We start from the raw sequence: 24,525 nt of genomic DNA, 5'->3' as shown, positions 1-24,525 counted from the left end.
CTGGAGCACAAAACTCAATTGCTCAGAAGGGCCATTTCACATCTGGAAACATGGCAATAACAATATCTTCATTGTATGAGAAATAACATATGCAAACTATTTGGTCTATACCAGGTAATCAATAACAAGTGATCATTCGGTTTTAATGATTATTATCCTTTTACCTTTGATAATGTGTAAAGAGACATAAAACTGCTTTTCAAGCTTAAAAACTATTATCCCTAGTCCCCAATTTCTTTCTTTATCATAGCAATTAGTGCACATGTTGATAGACATCATGACTCTCAATACCTGGTGAGAAATACCAAGCTTATTTAGTAAATATCTGACAACAACAATTACAAAATAAATTATCTATAGAATACATTAAAAACCTTTTATATCTACTATATTTTTTAAAGTATTCAGAAAAAGTAAGTTGTTTGTACTTACAACTCTCCAGTTGCATTATGCACGTTTGCACATCCATCGGAAAATTCTTGAGATCCATTGGACAGGAAAGTGTTAATGTCAATCTGAAGAAATTCAAAGCAATTATTCTTTAAAAAAATTATGACATCCTATGAATGTTATATTGTTCAGGGTACAATTGGAAAGCAAAGTTGCTCTCGGTAGTGACTAATGTTTATTCAAATAAAATTTGTTCCAAGTTGGCTGTTATTTATCCTGAAACAGCTGTACCTTTATATATAAATCTGATTTTGGGGGAAGGGAGAAGAGCTGTATATTTAAACATCCAATCACATATATTTATCTATCCTTTTTTTCCCTTTAGAGATGGCTATAGACATCTAAAAGAAGTCTTTATTTCCAGAAGAGACCTTCAAAAAAGAAATCTGAGAGTGAGATCGATAAAATGAACACCAAATGCCAAAGAATACACTTCCCCCAAATCACATGGAGCATATTTGAGGAGGCAAGTATATCCTGGGAATTGGAGTTCTAAACGTGGTAAGTTGGAGCGCAGAGATGCAATCCTTTGTGACAACTCCCTGTCATCTTTGTAACTGCATGAAAGAAGTTGTCACGAACATCCAGCAGTATTCAGCAGGGGAATAAACTCTGAATCTACTCCCTAGAATTGTCAAGTCCTACCTAGAACTGACAATTCTAGGTGATAGAGTGGGGTTTCCCATTGTGGGACTAGGGCATGTCACCAGGTCTTATCAGGGTCAAGTAACAGCCCTCTAGAATAGGTGTGACATCTTTCCATGCTCACCAAACAAACTTCTGATTTGGCTTCACGCCGAGTGACTTGGATGGTGTACACCAGCACTTTCCCTCTTCCAGAAAGTATTTGGATGTAGGCATCCCAAACCATTCATCACTTTTGAATTTATTTATTTTTTTATTGGAAAAGTTTATTACCAAGATATCTTCAGGGATTACCAAGACTTTGTAGTTCCTGGACCTGAGAAAAATATGCCCAGATCTAATCAAACCCAAGTTTATTTAAAGCAAGTTTTTTCTGAGATCTCTCTGGCCAGCTCCTATCATTGCAAGTATTCCCAGTGAATTTGTTACATTGATGAGCACCCTAGGCGGAGATGTTTACTTAAACTTTATGACCATAGTCAGATTACTTCACCCCATAATGGTTCAGTTTTCACCTCTCTAACATGAAGAAATGACAGTATCTGCTCTGGAGAGATGTGATAAATATGTTAGTAATACATGTAAAGAACTTTGATAAGTGCTTACACGCAGCAAACACTCAATAAATATTAGTAATTAAGGGTTACTAGTACATTCTACCACTCTCAGCCTTCCCTATCTCCCCCTCCACCAAATTATACAGGATGGGCACAAAATGACTGGATTAAATCATAAAGCTTATATAAAAATACAAGCTTTTACAAAAGTAATTACCAGCTCTAGTAAATGGAACCACATTCTCCAAAATAGCATTACGATACAGACCATGCATTAAAGTTGTAATGGTGTGTGTTCTACAGTGAAGACTCTTGGTGAGATCCAATGAACATAGTTTGAGAGACATAAATGAACGGACATGTGAAACTGCTAAATGTTTAAGATTCCCGGGAGGGTCATTTGACAGTTCACTCAAGTCAGAGTCCATAACACATGAACATAATTCATAGAGTTCACAATTCAAAAGCAATTTTCTCCTGGCTCAGCTAGGTTGAGTGAGTCTGTAAGCATGATTTTTGTAGATTTGCAAAATTCTCTCTTAAAAAGGCAGTTGTAAAATCAGTTGGACATGATGTTCTCTGTCTTGAGAAAGGGTTTATTAGAGGTGTGTGCACAAGTACGTGTTGAGTGTATGCACATTAATTTTCCAGACATCCAAGGCCCACTGGCCAGCCAGCTCTAAATTTTGGCTTGCAGAATGAACTCTGTGACCTTTTGTACGGAAGTAAATAGCATTCTGGGAACCTTTTCCAGGCTCTCACCATGCATGTGATGTCAAATTCATATCCTGGCTATTTTTCTGGCATAAAATGAGAGACATTACATAATTCTTTTTTTAAAAAAAGTGCTTGAAAAGAATTATGTGGGGGAAAAAAAACACACTAGAACTCGTCATAAATCACATCCTGAAAAACATTTACTTATTGACACTCGTTTTGTTTATGACAGGACACAATTGCTTCTTTAACAGCATATGAATGAAAAAATATGTGTCGATGTTGTGGGTGCGATATTGAATTTCTTCATCAAAACATTACAAGTAAATTGTGATTTGTCCTGATCACATCAAAAGAAAACGAAATCAAAAGGTAATTAATCACATTCTACTGTTTTGGAAATGAGAATCTTCTTTGTGTTGAGAGAGGACTCTTAGTTCTCTTTCTGGGACAAGACACATAAACAGGATGTGGCGAAGTCTTGGCTTAGTGAAGAAGTAGAAATGTTAAAAAGGATGATTATAAAATGTGACAATTGACCTCATTAAAATTGACATATTACCCATTTTTTTGAGCAAGCACTGCCCTAGCGTATGCTGTCTATCTCAACCATTAATTGACGTATTAAAAAAATGCTTTGTCACTCCATTTTATGCTCTTTATGAAAATAAGCAGTATTTTTATGAGTTTCTAATATTTCTAAATTTAGTGTTATAAGGACAATGGCAAGAGTCCTCATAGGGCTAATTTGAGGATTCTGGAAAATATCAGAATTTAAGCCTTTTTTTGTCGTTTATTTTTTTTTTTTTGTTCAGTTTAGTTTTTTGTTTTCTTTTTAGAAATATAAAATTAACAACTCAATGCCTATTATATGCCAGGTAGTATGCTGGGTGCTTTACATATATTATTTCAGGCACACAAACTAATCTATAGTGACAAAAAGCAGATCTGTAGTGGCTCTGAGATGGGGGAGTAGGGCAGAGTTTGAGGGGCAAGAATTGTAAGGGTCATGAACTTTTGAGAGTGATACATACCTCCACTATCTTGATTGTGCTGATGATTTCATGAAAGTATAATACACATGTTGAAACTTATCGAATTGCATACTTTAAATATTTGTAGTTTATTACAATTCAATAAAGCTGCTTTTTAAATTATAAACAAAAATTTATTTTTCTCAAGTAAAGAGACTTGCCCTAAATCACAGCTAGTAAATTGTAGAGGTTTGATCTGGGTTGGGAGACATCTTGTTAGGTGTACCAAGACCACAAGGCTTTGATTATTCTTTTACCTTTGTCATTTCTTAGGGTTATCAATGCAGCTGCTAATTTTGAGGGATGTGATCATGTTGTTCCCCAGGAGAAAGAGAAGGCTGGTTTGTATTTTGCTATAAAAGCCGTGCATTCCCCAAACTCCGTGTTTCAGAGCTGTGACACAGACCCATGATGTGTGTTAAATTAATCTGGGCCTGTTGCACGGTTCCAATGAGACTTGAGGACAAGGGACAAGTAAAGCAAATATGGGGATGCTTGTGTTGCTTGTTGGCAGTGAGTAATACATTCCTTTGTCTCCGACCCAGGACTTTCGTGTCCTCAGTCAGCATCCGCTAGTCATATATTGGACTTGAATTGATGTTCTGCTTTTCAAATAATTTGTTTCCTATTTCTTGGTATCTTGCTTCTACTTCTTGGGAGACTCCTTCACTTCATCATTCCAAGTATTCTACTATCCCCCCCCACACACACACTCTGGTTTAGTATTTGTTCTTTTTTAAAAAATATATTTTATTGATTTTTTACAGAGAGGAAGGGAGAGGGATAGAAAGTTAGAAACATCGATGAGAGAGAAACATCGATCAGCTGCTCCCTACACACCTCCCACTGGGGATGTGCCTGCAACCCAGGTACATGCCCTTGACCGGAATTGAACCTGGGACCCTTCAGTCAGCAGGCCGATGCTCTGTCCACTGAGCCAACCAGTTAGGGCTACTATTTGTTCTTATGCTCTGAGTGACTCATTTTCCTTTCCTAGAAGTATCTTATTTCATGTATCCAGTTGTCTCATCTCTCCAGAGATTTTTTTTATGGTCTCTTCTGCTCCCTGCACTTCCCCTTAAATCATTCATCTCTTTTTGTTTCTTTAATTTTCCTCTTTTATCTTTATTTTCTTTGCATGTTTCTTCTGACATCTGCTTCTTTTTTATTCTTGTTAATATTATAAGATGTCCTCAAATGTCTGTTTATATATAAGAACAAAGCACTAAAAACTATTTGGAGTTCAATTACTAGTGGATGGTTCATTGGGTAATAAATAGTCTTATCTGTAAAATGATTATATGACTACCCAGATTTTGCATTGGAGGTTCCCTAAATGTCGATATCTGTATTTTTTTCTGTTGGGCAAGTTAATTTCTCCAGAGGCATATTCTTCTGACTACTGCTCAGTAAAAGCCTCGGTCTGGTTTTCAGCATTTTAAGGGAGAACAGGGGTATCACCGTTTAGTGTATCCCTTGTAATCCTTATTTTCTTGGTAAGATGCTTATGACAGACCCAGCTGTGCCTGTAGTCCCTACTTGTGAGGTTCTTGGCACAGGCTCTCTGAGGCTTTCTGCTCAGGTCAGAAGGCAAAAAGGCAGCCCCTCATCTAAAGGATATAGTAGATGAGGAAAATTAGGAATAGAAAGCTCCCTGATGTTCCCACAAAGCTTAAGTTGATTCTTTTTCTTTGATCTCTTGTCTAGTCCCTACTTTCTGAAGTCCTCGCTGCCACAAATTTCTAAAAGTTTGAGGGTAATATGTCTTCCTTCTGAGTTCCTCACTTTGGCGTACATTCAGCTATCTTTGCCTGTTAAGTCAGTTTTCCCGAGTGCATTCACTTTCAAGCTTCCTAAAGCATGTGGTCATCATTCATTTGCCACAGTCTTCTTTTCCCTTCCTTTCACCCTCCTGTGTGTCAGGGCCACTTTATTCCTTATTTAGTTTACTTCTTTATTTTAGTGGGTTGAAGGAGAAAGTACAGATAAATGGGTAAGTTAAATAGGTCAGGTTTGCCAGGACATTCTGCTTCTTTCTTAAAACAACTAGGAAAGCCAGATCTCTCGTGAAGCATCACAGATGCTCCATTTGTAAATTGAATGAGACTTTTTTCCTAGCACAACTTTTGTTAACAAAGAAACTGTTTGCCAGTTGAAGATTTCAAAGTACTGTGAGATTTCCAAAAACAACTCATAGAAAAACAAATTTAGTCTTTGATCATGTGAGCCAGGATATAGCAAACAAAAACTGGGAGCTGAGAGACATCATCCTGTTTCATCTGAATTCATACCGAAAAGACAAAAATGCAATTCTGAATTATTCCATAATTTTCCTCAAAATATTAAAAGAAATGTGAGCAATTTATAATGGATAGCATTGTTTTTCAATTGCAATAAGATGATAAAAAAGTAAATATCCATAATCATATAGCACACACACACACACACATTATATTTCAATTCTATTGATGAAAAGATTCTAGACGTTATAACTTTTTAGATTTCCTGACATAATTTTTTAGATTCCCTGAGCTTCTCTGACTATTATTATTCTATGCTATCTGGTGATATATTCTTGCAGCCAAAATCTGTCTGCAATGAAACAGTACCTTATAATTAAAAATAAATCATACCTTTCACAAATTTTCAAGTTAACAGGAAAATTTAACTTGCTTATTTGCAGCCTGTCATGGATTCCCTGATATCCATCATGAATCCAAAACAAAGAAGAATCAAGGATTATGACCTGGAGTTTCAATCTCTCATCAAAAAATATGTATATCTAACTCATAACATATAACTCTTTCTGAAGAATTCAAATAATATAAACTCACATATAATAAAAATTAATTATTCAAAATCATATAGGACACTGTATTTCAATCCTATCAATGGAAATATTCTAGACATCATAATTGCAAAATGATTATTCCATTTCATCTGGTGATATATTCTTGCAGCCACCTTTATTCCTACCCAAATTCAATCACTTATTTCAATAGTTGGTTATTTTCTACCAGTTGTTGGGCATCCTTCTGAAGTCTTGCATAGTCTTACATAGATGTGTAATTTTACATGCACAGTTATGCTTACATTAGAGGCCCGGTGCCCAAAAATGTGTGTACTCGGGGGGTCCCTCAGCCCAGCCTATGCCTTCTCGCTCCCTGGGGGATTGGGCCTAAGCTTGCAGTCAGACATCCCTCTGGCAGTCCAGGAGCCCTCGGGGGATGTCCACTTGCCAGCGGGGAGCAGGCCTAAGCTGCAGTTCCATCTTCCCACTATCTTTTGATTCTTATACTTTTTACAGTAATTTTCCAAAAAGGTTTAAAATTCTCTTGCTTTTACCTGGGATTCACCATTAAGTCATTTATTCATTTGGGAGCATAGGGATAAATTACTGATGAAGTCTGAAATCTTCCTTTATATCTTATGTAGCAATGAATTATTCAGGATTATATTAACACATATTAGTCAGTTTTCAGCAATGTGACAAGTGTCAGGTAAGAGTAGAGTGATGTCGCCTTTTCACCCTTAGAAAGTAATGTATGTATTGAAAGGAAATTTATTCACATGAAATAGGAAAATATGAAAAACACAATACATTAGCATGATGTTTGTGTTTCGGTATTAATTATTGTTATATTTTTGGTATTAGTTGTAAAAGGCTACACGATCTTCTAAGAATTAACTTCCAAATAACTAAAATGTAAATAAAGTCTTTTCTAAAGGATAGTCAGAGAAGCTCAGGAAATCTAAAAAAAAAAAAACATATCGTTGAAAAATAATTTATGGAAAATGGATCTCAGAGAAACAAATCTCTATATTTCTTCACCTGTAAATATTACAAGAGTATGATACATAAAAACATACTAGTAATCACAATGTATGATTTGGCTACCATTTCATTTGCCCTTAAATCACTCACCCACCTGGCTGATTAAGTACCTGGGCTATTTGTTAAAAAAGCGGATTTCCAAGAATTATTCATACAGTTTCTGGATCTAAAACTTGGGTCTGCTATTGTTGATTAGACATATGTGGAAATAGTACATTAAAGTACTTTAGGTGGAACAATGAAAGCAGTTAATCAAAAATTTCAAAACACTCACTAAAAGCAAATAAAGAAAACCCAACACTTTTCCAACAAAATCAGGAATTTAAGTCTGTAACTCACCTTATTGAATAAAGAACATTTCCATTCTTGAAAATTCTTAACAGTTTGTTGTCTGTAGTAACTTCGTGAAAGTTGGCACCCTTTTCATTGGCAAAGAACAGGTCAGGTTTCCAAATGGAGTCCAACATGGAAGGATCTAGGTCTAAAGAGTCATCAGGATATTCACTATATGCAAGGCGAGGATCGTTCCATTTCTGACGAAGAAAGATATTCACTCTGTAATCCTGCAATGAAAGAAGGAAAGTGTGTGTGTGTGTGGGGGGGGGGGACGTCTGCTTTAAAGAGTTTAGAATCTTATGTGCTATTTTGGGGGGCTTCTCTGAATTATAACAAAAGCCACTGACATCCTTGTGAGCCTTCCACCCCACACGATCATCACTCACTATCGACAAGAGTCATTTTATTTCTGAGGCTTTCTCTGAGTTTTCAGTGATCTATACACCTCCAAAGAAATGGCCACACACTTTTCTCATACATATGTCTTGTGGTTCTATTCAAAATTCACTCTCCTGGTCTGTCAGAATAAAATATTGGGCTGCTTGCTACCTGACACCTGGAGTAAAGTATTTTCAGCTTTGCATTTATTTTCTAGAACCATTTATTTTAGTGGGTATCTAAGAGCATCTGAAATGCCTCTAGTGAAATTTTCTTGAAAGCTCTCTGTATTATAAAAATGACCATATATACTTTTTGATAATGAAGACACATACTCTCATGTTTAATATAGTATGCAAATTCTATAAAATAGGTGACTTGGGAAAAATAACAGAGGACTTTAGAGTAATAAAAGAATAATAAAGGCACATTATTGCCAGCAATTCTTTAAGAAGATTTAGCTCATGAGATATCCAAATTAGACCTTTCATAGTTACATTTAAAAGAGAAAGAGTCACTGATTTCAGCCAAATTCTTGTTCACAAATTCTGGACTAATGTATAAAATGACAGGACTGATAGCTGGGGGTCATAGGTAATGCTTATATCCACATACTGTGTACACATTACAAATATAACTTTCACCTTAGATTTTTGAAATGAGCAAATAAACATGTAAATTTGATTACAAGCATGAGTAATGTGAACATTTTTAGAAAGCTTCATTTGCATGAAAAAATAGGCTGAAGATATTCAGAGAAACTGAACACTAGTTTTTATCTATTTTTTTATTCCTTGAATCCCAAATTATTACTTGTCAGAATATAGTAGCTAAGCAATCACAAAGGATGCTTCCATAATATTAGACCCGGTAGATGGCTTACCTTGCAGGTAGATCTAATTTAGAGTGTGTAGCGAATGTAACAAATCTATATGTTCCCTTAGTCATTTTTTGTGCACCGAGTCCTCTATCTTCTGACTCTAGCTGATGTTACACACCAAATCATATATTTTCTGCCTTCTAGGTGCCCCATGTATCTTCAAAAGTACCAAGGGAGCAGAGTTCACATCAGCTTCTTTACCATAAAGCTTACGATAGTGTGGAAATCTTACCAACTGTAAGGGTGTGTAGAACCTGTAAATGGGAATGTATGAGTGAACTCCTACCAGACAAGGGCAGTCATCCTCTCCTGGCCTAGAGTTCAGAGTACCATGAAGCACACCTCCACGGTGGCCACTTCTTGGGTCCCTCACCATTCTGCTGTCTGTGCCTCAGCCCTAACCACCACCAAGAGGTGGTAATTAGACTCAAGTCAGTTTCTCTCTGCCTTACCTATAGGAGAAGGCTAAAGCAAGACAAGTGATACCTGCCAGGGAAAAAAATAAAGAATTTTCTTTTGGACTGGACCCGGTAGATGGCTCACCTTGAAGTATTTTTATGCTGTAACTAATTTATTAACTGAGAACACTCTGTAGTCATTCAGACTGTGAGGCAAAAATAAAACGAATTTTAAGCTCAGCATGTGTAATAAAACGTGGCTCAATCTCTTTATCCCTATGTTATTGATTTAGTGATAAACTTTATAAACCCGATCTCGGATCTTCCAGGAACGCTCTTTGCTCTAAGAGTGAGCTAAAAAAGCCACCGAGTTTCCTTCAAGAACAAAATCAACTGTCAGCTGTAACCAAAGCCAAGTGTTCACCTGCATCCACTGTGCTCTTTCTTTCAATAGCCAGAAATACCTTTGTTTCTGAACACATTTAAGCATTTGATTTAGGGCCAGCGACCAAAGCAAAACTCAAAAATAACCATCTCCTGAAAAACTAGAAACTTACGTTTTAACACTCCTCATAGTTGGGTTTTGCCCTGCTTGCAAATGAACATTATGCTGAGAAACTTCTCTCTTACACAACCAAATTCAGCATTTCAAAAAATAATTTTTAAGGCTGATTCTTTATAGCCAACATATCCTATTTATACCCAGCTACCAATTATAGTAATTGCTTTTGAATCCTGATTGTGAAAATGTGCAAAGCATACATATAATGATATAGTAAAATAATACCACCTTAAAAGAAGTCCTCGCAATGCAATTTGAAATAACTTGCTTATAATAGAAGACCATGGACTGGAGAAGGAAACAGCTTTGCAAAGTAGAAACTAATGGATGTGTGTGCAGCATATGCAAAAACATCTTAAATGGACTTATGTAGAACAGTTATATGTGAGTAAAAAAAGGCAGTAATAAATATGAGATAATACATACTGAGAGTGAAATCAATATTTATAGTTCTCATTTCTAAAATCTAGACATATTTTGAATTCATGACACTTATATGGAATCATAATATTTTAGGACAGAGATATTAATGGCCTTCAGAATCATGAGATATACATTTGTGTTGTTTTAAGCCACTAAATTCGAATCTGTGGCAATTTGCTAGAGCAGCAATAGCCAACTGATGCATTTATATTTTTGAATGGATTTTAATACATGCGCATCCTCATTTTTTAATGAAATCCTTAGAATAATACATTATTTTTGTCAGTCTAGAGCAGCGGTTCTCAACCTGTGGGTCGCCAACATGTGGGTCGCGACCCCTTTGGAGGTCGAACAACCCTTTCACAGGGGTCGCCTAAACCATCGGAAAACGCATATATAATTACATATTGTTTTGTGATTAATCACTATGCTTTAATTATGTTCAATTTGTAACAATGAAAATACATCCTGCATATCAGATATTTACATTACGATTCATAACAGTAGCAAAATTACAGTTATGAAGTAACAATGAAAATAATTTTATGGTTGGGGGTCACCACAACATGAGGAACTGTATTAAAGGGTCGCGGCATTAGGAAGGTTGAGAACCACTGGTCTAGAAGGTAGAACATTTAAGGCAACATCCCTGGATTCCTAGCCAAATAGAAAAATTAACTCAAAATTCTTCCTTTTTTTAGGAGTCCTAATCAGAGATACTGGCTAATTTCAAAATGATCAGAAAAATAGCTTTCTTTTCTCAAAGAAATAAGGACAAAAAGCAAACTCCTTGACAATTACTTTGTTGGTTTACTTTTGTAAGATTTTCTAATTCTGAAGTACTACACAACATAGGCTTACCATGCATCACAAAGTGCAGAATACTAATACTCAGCAGTGGAATAATTGCTCCTAATGTCATCTCCATAATATGCCATCTGCTCTATGATCCCCACCACAGGCAGGGTGGTCGGCTGGGGCCACTGACTGAAATAATGGCCCATTGGGAAAGTGCCTTTCAGTTCTGTTACTAAACCAACAGGGGGAAAAGCCATCTTATAAGAACTATTTAGAAGCTCAGAAAGGTTATTTCAAATCTCTCCTTGACTGCTTCATTATCCATATGTTTATATATTCTCTAGAAAAGGGCAGCACCGTTTTAAAATTATGAAGATTTTTTTAAAGGAAACCTAGTTATGTACCAATTATGGAAATACAAAGTTAAGAATTCACAAAAAGTAAAGTAGACTCGCAAAATAATTGTAGCATATTAATTATAAACAAAATGCATCCTTGTTTTTTAGAACTTGGGAGTGTTTTTATAATAATAGTTTTTAAAGGAGATAATCATTATTAAAATTCATCTAATTTATTAGGATTGGTCAGAACAAACGTGTGCTGAATCAGTGAAATAACATTCTATATGTCTCATCCAGTAAACTCTGTTTAAATATAAGATTGATTCTAGTCCTTTCAGGCTGCTATAACAAAATACCATAGACCAGGAGCCTTATAAACAATCAACATTTATTACTCGCTGTTCTGGAAGCTGGAAGTCTGAGATTAGGGTGCCAATAAGTATGTGAGGGTCCCCCTCTGGGTTGCAGACTTCTAATTGTATTGTCCCCTGGCAGAAGGTGATAGGCGCTCTATGGGATCTCTTTATGAGAGCACTAATCCCATTCATGAGTGCTCCAATCCTCAAGACTCAAGCAGCTCCCAAAGGTCCCACCTACTAATACCATGCCTTTTGGGGGGACTAGGATTTTAGCATATGAATTGAGGGGGATGACAAAAAAGCAATGGCAAGATTGAAAATTAAACCACTGGCAAAACAATAAAAAGATATACAGTTGACTCTTGAACAATACAAGGTGGTGGAGTGCCAACCCCAGTGGTTAAAAATTCGGGTATAACTTTTTACTCCCCCCAAACCGAACTAGAGACAGCCCTTCGCATGAGCATGTTTTGCATCCACAGATTTTTGCATCTGCAGATTCAACCAACCGAAGATCAAAAACAGTATTTTCCATGTGTGGTTGGGAATCCATGATCGGAAACAGTAGCTGGGAATGTGTAAATACTGGTCTTGATCCTGAGTTGGTTGAATCCACTATACGAAGGGCCAACTCTATTGAAAAGCCGGTGTGTAAGTGCACCCACTCAGTCCAAGACCATGTTCTTGAAGGATCAGCTCTATTCCATTCAGAACACTGTGCAGTGCCTAATTTCTGGAGGGGTAAACTTGTTCATTGGATTATTATTCCATAAATCAGTAGAGATTTAGTCCAAGTAATATCATTTATCCAGTTTGGGCATGCCTGGATTTAGAGCTAAAGACCTACACAGAGCCAGTAACTGCTTCCTTTTATTGAAAAAAATAGTAATTTATGCAGCTCTATGAGTGTAAGGTAACAAGTTATTCTCAGCCTTAATGTGCTCATGGCAGTGCTCCCCAAGACCGCACTTATCTAGAGGTACCCTTCTGCCTCCCAGCGCTCACTTCGTGCATCCCTACTCAATTCCCCTTGGCAAATTCCATGCGCAGTTCTCAGCATTCTCACAAACCGGGCTAGACAGCCAGGAAGAATGCTCTCTCTCTCCTTCATAGCAAGTTGTGCCAACAAACCTATAGCTAAGGGGCGGGGGGGTGGGGGGGTGGGAGAGAGGGCTGACACGATTACCTGACTCATATTTCTGCCCAAATTAGTTCCTAAACTTTTCTATCCACTTCATTTTGTATTTTAACAAGTAGGAAAAGAAAGCTTATATACTTCCTCTGGTTTAGGCAACATAGACTTGGAAATTCTGCTACTAGTACTTTCATTCATGACCCCAAATTTATATCAACATTTATATCCAACATAAAATGTGCTCACTTGTTTGGATTGGCCTGTTAAAATGAACATAATCATTTTTTTACACATAGCACTTATTAATTTGCATTTAATGATATGTGGGCAATGATCCTCTTATAAAGCAGTTATTATTATTTATTTGGGGGGCTTCCATTAAACAATTGTTGTTCCATTACTGAAATGTATGATTTGGATCATAAAAAGAGATTTTGGAAAATGAACTATTATTTAGTCTTTGTAACATCTTATTTTCAATCAATGCTACAAAAGCTCTTCAAATCAAATAGGAAATTCTAAGAACCCACTATTAGAAAGAAAAATTTTCTGAAGATAGCTGAGACACACTTTCAAGGAAAGGGAATCTATAATAATAAAAACATAATATGCTAATTAGACCCGACAGACAAACGACATTCTGGACGATCTTCTGGATGAAGCTGCAGCAGCAGGGGCTGAGGCAGAGGTGGTTAGGGGCAATCAGGCAGACAGGCAAGCAGTTAGGGATAATCAGGCAGGCAGGTGAGCAGTTAAGGGCGATCAGGCTGGTAGGCCAGTGGTTAGGGGCAATCAGGCAGGCAGACAGAATGGTTAGGGGTGATCAGGCAGGCAGGCAAGAGGTTAGGGGCAATCAGACATGCAGGTGAGCAGTTAGGGATGATCAGGCAGGCAGGTGAGTGGTTGGGGGTGATCAAGCAGGCAGGCAGAGTGGCTAGGGGTGATCAGGCAGGCAGGCAGGTGAGCGGTTAGGAGCCAATGGTCCTGGATTGAGAGAAGGATATCTGACTGCCAGTTTAGGCTAGATGGAGCCTAAACCGGCAGTTGGGCATTCCCTGAGTGGTCCCAGATTGCGAGAGGGTGCAGGCCAGGCTGAGGGACCCCACCCCTGCATGAATTTTGTGCACTTGGCCTCTAGTATCATAAAATAATTTTTGAAGATCTTCCAATTAGTGTGTTTCTTGAATGTCTGGTGTAAACTGGTAAACTGTGTTATGCATCTTATCATAAGTGCCTTTTATTCTTTACTTTAAATTTTGTCAAATATCTACATATAATTTTTACCATTAGTGACATTTAGTATATTCACAATATTGTGTAACAATCACTACTATTTATTTTCCACATTATTTCATCACCTCAAAAGGAAACCTTGTGCCTAAGCTGTCACTCCCCATCCCCCATCCCTCCAGCCCCTAGAAACCTCTAATCTGCTTTCTATCTCTATATATTTGCCTACTCTGAATATTTTATAACAATAAAATCATTTGATATGTGGCTTTTTGTGTCTGGCCCTTGTACTTAGCGTTATATTTCCAAGGTTTATTTTACATCTATTTTTAAAGTGCTTTTAAGGACATAAAGATCATCTGTTTAATATACCAAAAAATTGAAAGTTCTCATTGGGAGAATTATAAATGTAAGTTGATATAATTTCAAAGACAAATGTTTTTGGAAATAAATATCATATATATAATAATATGTAAAATCACAATTCACAACATAAAAGATGAAGTTAATAACTATTATTAATTGAATAATTACTAACTTTTGGGCATGAAGCTACATGCCTTAAATATAATTTGGAATTGGAAAAATGCTGATTTAAAATGTGCCTTGTTTGTAAGTTTTCAGGAATATATTTAGACCTAATAGTTTCATCTTACATTACAAGTATTTTTCATGATAGCAAAATCTAACACTGTCAGAGCATCTTCTAGGTGCTTCCCAGCAATCAGTAGCAGGTCTGATTTTACTTTTATATGTAACTAGAGGCCCAGTGCATGAAATTCATGCACAGGAGGGGGGTGCCTCCCTCAGCCCAGCCTGCACCCTCTCACAATATGGGATCCTTCAGACATCCCTCTAGCAATCCGGATGACTGGCTCCTAACCACTTGCCTGCCTGCCTCATCTCCCCTGACCACTCTGCTTGCCTGCCTGATCACCCCTAACTGCTCACCTGATTGCTTGATCGCCCCTAATTGCCTCTGTCTCACCCCCCGTCATGGTGGCTTCCTCTGGAAGGACATCTGAAATGACGTCCGAAAGGTTGTTTAGCTGTCCGGTCTAATTAGTATATTACACTTTTATTATTATAGATTTGGGACTAATATTACAGAACTGACTAATAAAGGTAGATTTATTCTGAGCCTATATAACATCAAATATTACTAAAATAAATAAATTATACAAACTAAGTTTCCTTACCTTAAGTGTTTCCAGTTTAAATATACTGAGATTTTTAGTTGTATACCTACATATTTTTAAATTATATACCTACATCTGTTATTTTGTGGTAATCTTCATACTCCCCTTCACAACTTTAATGAACTATTAAATCACATTTTAATGACACTTAGCAGCTTGGATTTGGGGGGAAGACATGGTTTAATAAATAAAAGCAAAGGAATAGATGTTATTAGCAAAGGATTTTTATTGTATTTGTTCTTACATTTGTCTTCAGTAGAATAAAATGTTCACACAAATAAATTATTTCAGTAAGTATTTTCAAATTATTCTTAACACTGAGACTTGTTACCATATCACACTTTCACATTTTAATTGACATTTAAATTTCCAGTGGCTTTTCTGAAAATACTTTATAGTCTTTTGGCAAGCTTTTGATTCATGAGGGCTCATATTGGATATTATTTACTAATACAGGATGAATATTAAAGAAAAAAAAAACCTCCCATTTGAAAAGTTTTAGTGAGTTAATTATTATATGTTCAAGATGAAATTAAATTGTATTTAGAATGAGTTTTCCTTCTGAGCAATCCAGATAATTTTTAATTAGCTATTTGTTGATTTGGAGATTTGCCAAGAAGCTGTGTGGGGACTATTAACTGCATTTTAAAGCTGTAGAGGAATTAACTTCTTTTAGAAACAATTATTGCAGCCTAATTTAGGATAATGCTTGAGAGTAATAGATAAAATTTTGCTTCTTCTGCATCAAATGAAATAACCACTTTAAAAATCTACAACTTGTTCTTAAGTATATTACCTAAATAGTACATATGCAACCCACCAAAATCAGAATTAAAAAGAAAATGTTATCAATCATTAGGTGTTTTACTTCTTGATAGACAACACCACACATTTTAATATTTCTATATTTACAGATATCTGGGATTATGCTGACACATTTAAATGTATTTGGGTATAGGGTATCATGACAGGCAAACGATAAGTTGTCCCAATTCCTTAAGTTTTAACTTTTCATAAAATAGTTGGCAACCTGTGGGTGTGCTTTTCTATTTGAATTTATAAATTTGAGTACATGTATACTTTATAAAATGCAAATCCTATGGTGGTTTTAGCACAATGTAGATGATAAAACTTTCAGAAACACTTAAATGTGATTATTTTACTTCTACATTATAGTTTTGTCCTGGTCCATTTCTGAACCTGTTGATATATTACTTCCTCTATAAAATTATCTTTCAACTTATACTGGGTTATTTTCATGATGGAAAAATTATTTTAACTGATGAGAACATGTGGAATAAATTGTCTTTACCAATCCCATTTTATAAGGCCAGGAACAAAAAGTGAGATCTCCCTAATTTCCATCCAGGCCTTAAGCTCTCACTGCATGATACACAATATGCTGCTTACAACAAATGATATCATCTCAAAGTCAAGGTCTCTTTGAAGTTGGCAGATTATTTTCTCTCAGGGACTATGCTCGCCCCAGCTGAATTCCACTGAGTGACTTCTGTTGTAACCATGTACAAAAGGCCCAGGAGACCTGCCCAAACCCCTGACCTACAAAATTAGGAGCTATACAAAAATGTTTGTTTTTATAAGATACTCAGTTTGGGGGTAGTTTGTTATGCAGCAACAACCAAAGTAGATTTGGTAACTGGAAATGGGGCTGCAGTAAGAAAATAACCCAGGCGCAATGGGCTTTGGGACCAGGCAGCAGGCAGAAGCTTGAAGGTTTTGGAGACTTTGGGGATAGCTGAAAGGATGAGGAGGAAATTATCATTAGAGGATGGAAAAAAAAACCACAAAAAAACCCCCAACACCTTTGTTTTGTGGTGGCAGAAAGTTTGGCAACACTGTCATCTCAATAATGTGGGAAATAGAAAATGCAACTAATGGACTATTGTATTTGGCTAAGGAGACTCCAAGCAAAATCTCACTATTTTAATGGACTCAGGGTAAACATCTCAAGGGTATGGCTGTGAAACCCCTGTATATAGTTCAGAAGATCGAAAAGTTACTTCATAAACTTTCTCAACCAGAGCAAAAGGTTTCTATGCATTTCAAGAGTGTTTTCACACAGAATCTTAACTTCCAGTCCAAGGTAGAGAAGCTCACAAAATGGTAACACACATAGGAAGCCCACAGAAATGGTAAGAGAATTCAATTGGTAGAAACACCATCAGCAAGGAAGGGAGAGGGAGAAAGAGATAGAAACCTTAATAATGAGAGGGAATCATTGATTGGCTGCCCCCCGCAGGAGGAGGAGGAGAAGGAGGAACATTGACCGTAGGAGGGATCGAACCCAAAATCCAGGTATGTGCCCTGACCAGGAATTGAACCATGACCTTCTGGTGCAAGGGATGGCATTCCAACAAACTGAGCCACACATGCCAGGGCAGTGAAGTAGTTTGTTTCAGCCACTGAACACCAGCTGGACCACCATTTGTCACCAGTGGTAAGCTGCAAGAATGAGAACCATGGACTGTTTGGCCTGCTTGTCTTTGAAGGTCATGTATATTTCAATCCTTGAAGGAGAGAACACTAGTAGTGCATAGAAACCAGTGGTGATATTTACGAAAATTTTTACCTATGATCATCTAAAGTGAAGTATATCATTTTGCAGACCAAGTGCTAAAAGTCCATAGCAAAATATAATGACATAGGCATAAAGGATTCAAGAAATGAGAAGTGAGCTGCCTGCTTTTGTCTATACTGGGAGTTAAAAGAAAAAAATATCCAGCTCAGAAATTTAAATTGGTAGGTTAAGGTATGGCTGGAGAGCCAGGGATTTGTCATGATTTTTCTCAAAGAGTAGCTTCTGTAGCTTTAGGGGTAAGGATTGTATGGTTGAAAATTAGAGTCAAAGGATGGCCCTCTGGACTACTAATCTAAAAAGTGCATTATATTCACTCACTTGCAGGGTGACATATGTGAATGTTAGGGTCCAAATGGGAGAGAGTGAAATTTCTAGTATTGGAATGATAAGACTTGGGAGGATTTGTAAAACTCCAAGCATCTGTAACCTGCAGCATGTTTTTGAAAATAGTACCACCAAGCAATATCCTGGTTTATGGGGGTGGGAATGGGAACAAGCAGAGGCCAGGTGTCTGGCCCTGGCATCTCTCTCCTGGAAGCTTGACTAATAGACGGGTTGACCTTCAAGTTCTTGGTGAAGTTTTCAGGAAGTTCTTAAAAATGTCTTGTGAAGAACTTTCCCTCTCAGGAATCTACCTGAGACACAGTTTCTTCTTGGTAAAAAAATTACTCTTATACAACCTTAACAAGGAAAAAGAGAAGCTTATCTATCTATCTATCTATCTATCTATCTATCTATCTATCTATCATCTATCTATCTATCTATCATCTATTGACTGATTTTTTAGTAAACTACACCTTTACAGGACATTCCTCTGGCTAAGCCATGATAGTAATATCTTATGTATTATGTGTATTTCATAAAAATGTGTTGCCACTGGGCCAGGCTTGAGGATGAACTCCATGGGAAATCATTTTGAGAATGGTTTTATCAAATAGTGGAAGATAGGATGCAATGCTGGTTATATGAGTAAAATGAAAACATTAATATTATCACAGAAGCAGAAAAGGAAGCAAATCTGGCCCTTGTGTCAAACATGGAAAATAAATTTGAAACACATCTGAATGTACTTGCAGTTAGTATAGGTGTGTGTGGGGGGGGGGAGGGGGCACACATAAAGTTTGGAAAATAACATCTTATAAAAAGGAAGATATTCATATGTTAATAAAGAGAGAATATAATCTAGTCTCCAGTCCACATGTATGAATAGTTTTGCAAATAGCTAGAGGGCATAAAATATATCTCTTTTCCCTAAGAATACCCAGTGCTTCTGACCTATTTTCTCCTGTTGTTCCATATGCTACCAAGCAATGAGGATAGAAATATTGGCCTTGGGCAAGTGTACTCAGGAGCACCCCTATAAATATGTACTTTGGAGAACACATTCTCAGACAGAACAATATTTTTCCCAAGAGAGCAATAATTGGTTCTTGGTGGGTGAAAAATATCTTACTCCTTATATGTATAATTCAAAGATCTACATAGAGTATATAAACAGATATACACTATAGAGGAAGTATTAAAACTTCATGGAGAGGGCAATTAGGGAAAAAAATGTCAAAAAAGACTCCTTAGAGAGGCATAATGAAAAAAAAATGGTTGAGAAACACTGCCTTAGAGAAAACTAAAGCAAAAAAGGAATGCAGAGCATATTCACTTCTGCTGTCAAGTTTTGATTAATCATATTTAATTTTATAGTGCATGGGTGAGGAATAGCAATTATCTTTAGAGCAAGTTAAAGTATGATAAAGTGTGAAATATATTTAGAATAAAAATTTTCAGCCTCTGGGGCTGGGTGAAAAAAATGAGGATTAAGAAAAAAAAATAAAAAAGAAACTTATAGACAAAAGCAAGAGTATGGTGATTACCAAAGGGAAAAGAGGAGAGGGAGGTAGAAGATGGTGTAGAGGGGATTAATGGTGATGAAAGGAGACTTGACATTGGGTAGTGAACACACAATACAATATATAGGTGCTGTGTTATAGAACTGTATACCTGAAAACTATATAATTTGGTTAACCAGTTTCACCCCAATAAATTAAATTAAGAAAGAAAAATGTTTAGCCTTTTTAGTAGCTGCTTCTGGGATAAGTGTTTAACAAATGTATTATACAAGGTATATTAAAATGGTAAATGATTGTCAAAAGACTGTGTGAGCAGAAACCCCAGGAAGCCCTAATGAGGATAAGAAATGACTCTAGAAAAAACAAAAAACAAAACAAAAAAAAAACAGTAAAAGAACAACCTAAAGCAAACAAAATGGCTCCCACCAAAGAAATGGGTTAAATCTTATCAGCTTAGAGAGGGGTCTGGCTGTTCTCTTATTACTTCTGGGGGAGAGTCTCATGCCAGGCCCCTGGATTCCTGGAAGTCTGTAAGTGAACCACATCCCTGCCTAATACCATTAGGGGGATGAGGGCAACTCCAGTGGAGAGAGGAGATGAGAATTCTGTTAGGGGAAAGTAGAGAGGAATTCTTCACTAATTCTGAAAGTCTGTGGAGAGAAGAATTCCAGTAAGGGCTGGAAGAAGCAAGAACTCCCAAATGTCTTCCCTACCCTGAGAAGAAAAATAAGTCCTCATTATCACCTGTACATAAATGGAATGGGTTTCACAGATAAAGGTTGCCCAGGACTTATCTGTGAATATGTGCAGTTTATCTGCTTAATGTTGATATATGTTATAAGCTGATTTTTGTTAATTAAACCTAAAGAGACCTTTGTGGCAGGATTATTTGCCTTGGGCTTTAGCTAGTCTCTGGAGTGCTGGCAATAGTCCAAGAAAGTCCTAAGGAGAGTTTTAAGAAGACGGTGTAGATTATAGTAATACATACGTGCTAATAAGTCGGTTTCCTCATACTCTCCCATAAAGCAAATAGTTTGTTCTCAAGCCTCCTTGATGAGATCAAGAGAAAAACCATCTTTCTTATATTTTTAAAACAAAAAGTACTAAACTTGAAGTACTAAACACACACATACACACACACACACACACACACACACACACACACACACATATATATGTATACTAGTATATATATATATATATATATATATATATATATATATATATATATATATATATATTAGAGGCCCGGTGCACAAAAATTTGTGCACTCGGGGAGGAGGGGGGGTCCCTCAGCCCGGCCTCTGTCCTCTCACAGTCTGGGACCCCTCAGGAGATAACAACCTGCTGGCTTAGGCCTGCTCCCAGGTGGCGGAGGGCAGGCCCAATCCCTAGGTGCAGCCCTTGGTCGGGCTCAGAGCAGGGCCAATTGGGGAGTTGGGGTGCCGCCCCCTGCCATGCACAGAGCAGGGCGGATCGAGAGGTTGCGATGCCACCCTCAGTCACGCTCAGAGCAGGGTTGATTGGGGGGTTGGGGCACTGCCCCCTGTCACACTCAAGGCAGGGTCAATGGGGAGGTTGCGGCGCCACCCCCTGTCACGCACAGAGCAGGGCCAATCAGGGGGTTGGGGCACTGCCCCCTGTCACACACAGAGCAGGGCCCATCAGGGGGTTGGGGTGCCGCACCCTGTCACACTCAGGGCAGGGCTGATGGGGAGGTAATGGCTCTACCACGTCACACACAGAGCAGGACCCGTAGGGGGCGGTTGGGGCGCCGCCCTCTATCACCCACAGAGCAGGGCCAATCAGGGGGTTGGGGTGCTGCACCCTGTCACACACAGAGCCGCAGGGCGATCAGGGGGTTAGGGATCTCCCCCCATCAGGCACAGAGCAGGGCTGATCAGGGGATTGGGGTGCCTTCCCCTGTCACGAACAGAGCAGGGCCGATAGGGAGGTTGTGGCCCCACCCCCTGTCACACCCAGAGCCGCAGGGCGATCAGGGGGTTTGGGCGCTGCCCCCTGTCACACTGATATCAGTGCCGGGAGGCCTCGCAGCTCCGCTGATCCCGGTGCTGGAAGGCATATTACCCTTTTACTATATAGGATAGAGGCCTGGTGCACGGGTGGCAGCCAGCTGGTTTGCCCTGAAGGGTGTCCTGGACCAGGGTGGGGGTCCCTCTTGGGTGCCTGGCCAGCCTGGGTGAGGGGCTGATGGCTGTTTGCAGCTGGTCACACACCCTTCTGAGTGGGGGTCCCCACTGGGGTGCCTGGCCAGTCTGGGTGAAGGGCTGAGGGCTGTTTTCAGGCTGGTGGGTGACGGAAGCTCCCAACCGCTCCTTTTTTTGTTTTTTTTCTTTTTTATTCTGGGCCAGCTTTAGCTCAGAAGCTTGGCTCCAGCTCTGAGGCCTCCGCTGCTGAAAGCAGGTATCTGGTTTGTTTGGGTTCTATAATTGAAACACTGTTTCAACTCCAGCTCTGAGATCCCAGCTGGCTGAAAGCAGGTTTCTGGGGTTTGTTTAGGTTCTATATTTATAACAATGTTTCAAACTGCAAGCTCAGAGGCCGGCAGAGGCAGGCAGGGAACGTTGGAGTCCTCCATCACTGAAGCAAGCAAGCCTCATGTTCGCTTCAAGCTGCCTGGCTTCCAGCCGCCATCTTGGCTGGCAGTTAATTTGCATATGGCCCTGATTAGCCAATGGGAAGGGTAGTGGACATACGGCTAATTACCATGTTTCTCTTTTATTAGATAGGATATACTAATAAAAGGGTAATATGCTAATTAGACCAGGCATCTTCTGGACATCCTTCTGGACCTCCTTCTGGACAAAGCCACAGTGGCAAGGGCACAGGCAGAGGCAGTTAGGGGCAATTAGGCCAGCAGGGGAGGGCAGTTAGGGGTGACCAGGCAGGCAGGCAGAGGTGGTTAGGGGTGATCAGGCAGGCAGGGGAACAGTTAGGGGCATCAGGCAGGCAGGCAGGCAGGTGAGCATTTAGGAGCCAGTGGTCCCGGGTTGCGAGAGGGATGACCGACTGCCAGTTTAGGCCCAATCCCACAGGGGTCCTGGGTTGGAGACGGTGCGGGCTGGGCTGAAGGACTGCCCCCACCCCCGTGCACAAATTTTGTGCACTGGGCCTCTAAAAAATATATATATATATATGTCAAATAGGAATTTTCCATTTTCTAACTGAATGCCTAAGCAGCAGGACTGCTTAACTCTTTTGCCTGCAACTGTTCTATTTGACAGGGCACTTGTGGCACAGCCCAGATCCCTGTCAATCTGGCTTGTTTGAGCGCATCTGAAGCATGGTTAGGGTGGCTTGTTTTGTAGATAGGCTGCTAGTTTTATCGCAGCCACAGAAACGCGTCCTCTAACTGGTGTTAATGTTCACTCATTTATCAGTCAGAGATTCAGCATCACAGCTGAAGAGCTATTTGCAATTTTAATTGATTGCCTCGTACTTAACACTAATTGACGTGTTAAATCCATGAGTAAGGAACAAATTATGACTAATGCCAATCATCTTACAAAACACAATTCCCCATCTCGCTGCCCATTTTCTCGGTAGAGCTTGAAATTACATTTTGGAGTGCATTCTTTCAGAAAAGCAAATTCTCAGAGGAAAAGGTGTAGGATGATATATTCCATGAAGATGAGCACCATTGCTAGGAACCATTCACAATCATCAGATCACATCTGTGTCATGGTAGGTGGCCAACAAACATGCTTAATTGATCTGGCAACAGTGAATGCTATATCCTGTCTTCCTCTTGAGAGGACCACGTGCAGATAACAATCACTTGGCATTATACACTAGCTTTACAGAAGGTAGAAAGAGGAGGGTTACACTAAGTGACATGTGTTTGACACTATAATCAGCCCTATAATCTTCCTCATTGTTTTCCAACTCAAATGTTTCAAATACCTAAACAAAATACAATTAACCTTTCAATTGACTTAGCTAGAATGAAAGAAAACTCTACATAGACACATGGTCCAATAAAGAAGAGAAGATACAGAAATATGTGCCTGACAACTCCCTCCTCCCCAGACACTTTTCTTCCTGTTGTCATCAGCATCCATTTCTCTTCGGCACTTTCCCCCCATAGAACTGGAAATATGCTTTTACACATCTTGTTTGTTTTAATGACACCATGACACCGCAGCACAAGTAAACAATTTTATTCTTTGTGATATGCTTGATAAGAAATTGCACCTGTGTGAACAGGATCTGCAGAGTTTCTTTTTGAGAGCCAGAGATTAAAAAGATGGCCCCGGGGACGACGGCACCAGGCTGAGATTTATTCACCTTTTTGATGGGGTCACCAGGATGTGTAACCTTCATGCATACCTGTCTTTCTGCAACCTTTCCCATAAATATGCCCTGTTTCTGATTCATGCTTATAAGGATAGTTCAGAACACATTCAGACAGCCAGTCGCCAGTTACTCATGCTTGAAATTAAAAAATCTTCCAGACCAATGTCATCGTTATATTTGGCTAGGCTTTACCTATTACTCAAAGTAAGAAGAATAAGACAGTGGGGCAAAGATCTTAACAGACATAATCTTACTATTAAAAGGATAGCAGGATGCTTTCAGGCTATTCTAAAAGGAAGTGGAATAGCATCTATCTCATCATTTGCTACATTAACATGTTTAAATCTAGAAATATAAATTACACAGGAATAGTCCCTGAACACTATTATGGCACTCATAAAATGAATGCACTTTTACAAGAACTTAAACTCAATGGTAATAGATACAATGGACCAACTTATTTTGGGGAAAGGTTACAAAAGGACAGA

At 38.5% G+C, this 24,525-nt stretch overlaps 1 protein-coding gene across 2 annotated transcripts in view; it reads right to left on the bottom strand.

Moving 5' to 3' along the window:
• Window positions 1-24,525, bottom strand: part of GLRA3 (glycine receptor alpha 3) — a gene marked incomplete at both ends in the record, with an annotated part of 132,614 nt that overhangs the window by 65,663 nt on the left and 42,426 nt on the right. For both annotated transcript variants that reach the window (XM_081093221.1, XM_081093220.1), the window contains 2 exons: window positions 433-515; window positions 7,578-7,801. In XM_081093221.1, coding sequence (XP_080949347.1) covers window positions 433-515; window positions 7,578-7,801 — 307 coding nt within the window. The remainder of the gene's footprint in view (window positions 1-432; window positions 516-7,577; window positions 7,802-24,525) is intronic.

This window comes from Myotis nattereri (genome assembly GCF_964212035.1).
Source record: "Myotis nattereri genome assembly, chromosome: 5".
NCBI lineage: Eukaryota > Metazoa > Chordata > Mammalia > Chiroptera > Vespertilionidae > Myotis > Myotis nattereri.
Note: the sequence above shows the minus strand (reverse complement) of the source record. Positions and strands in the feature narration are given on the sequence as shown.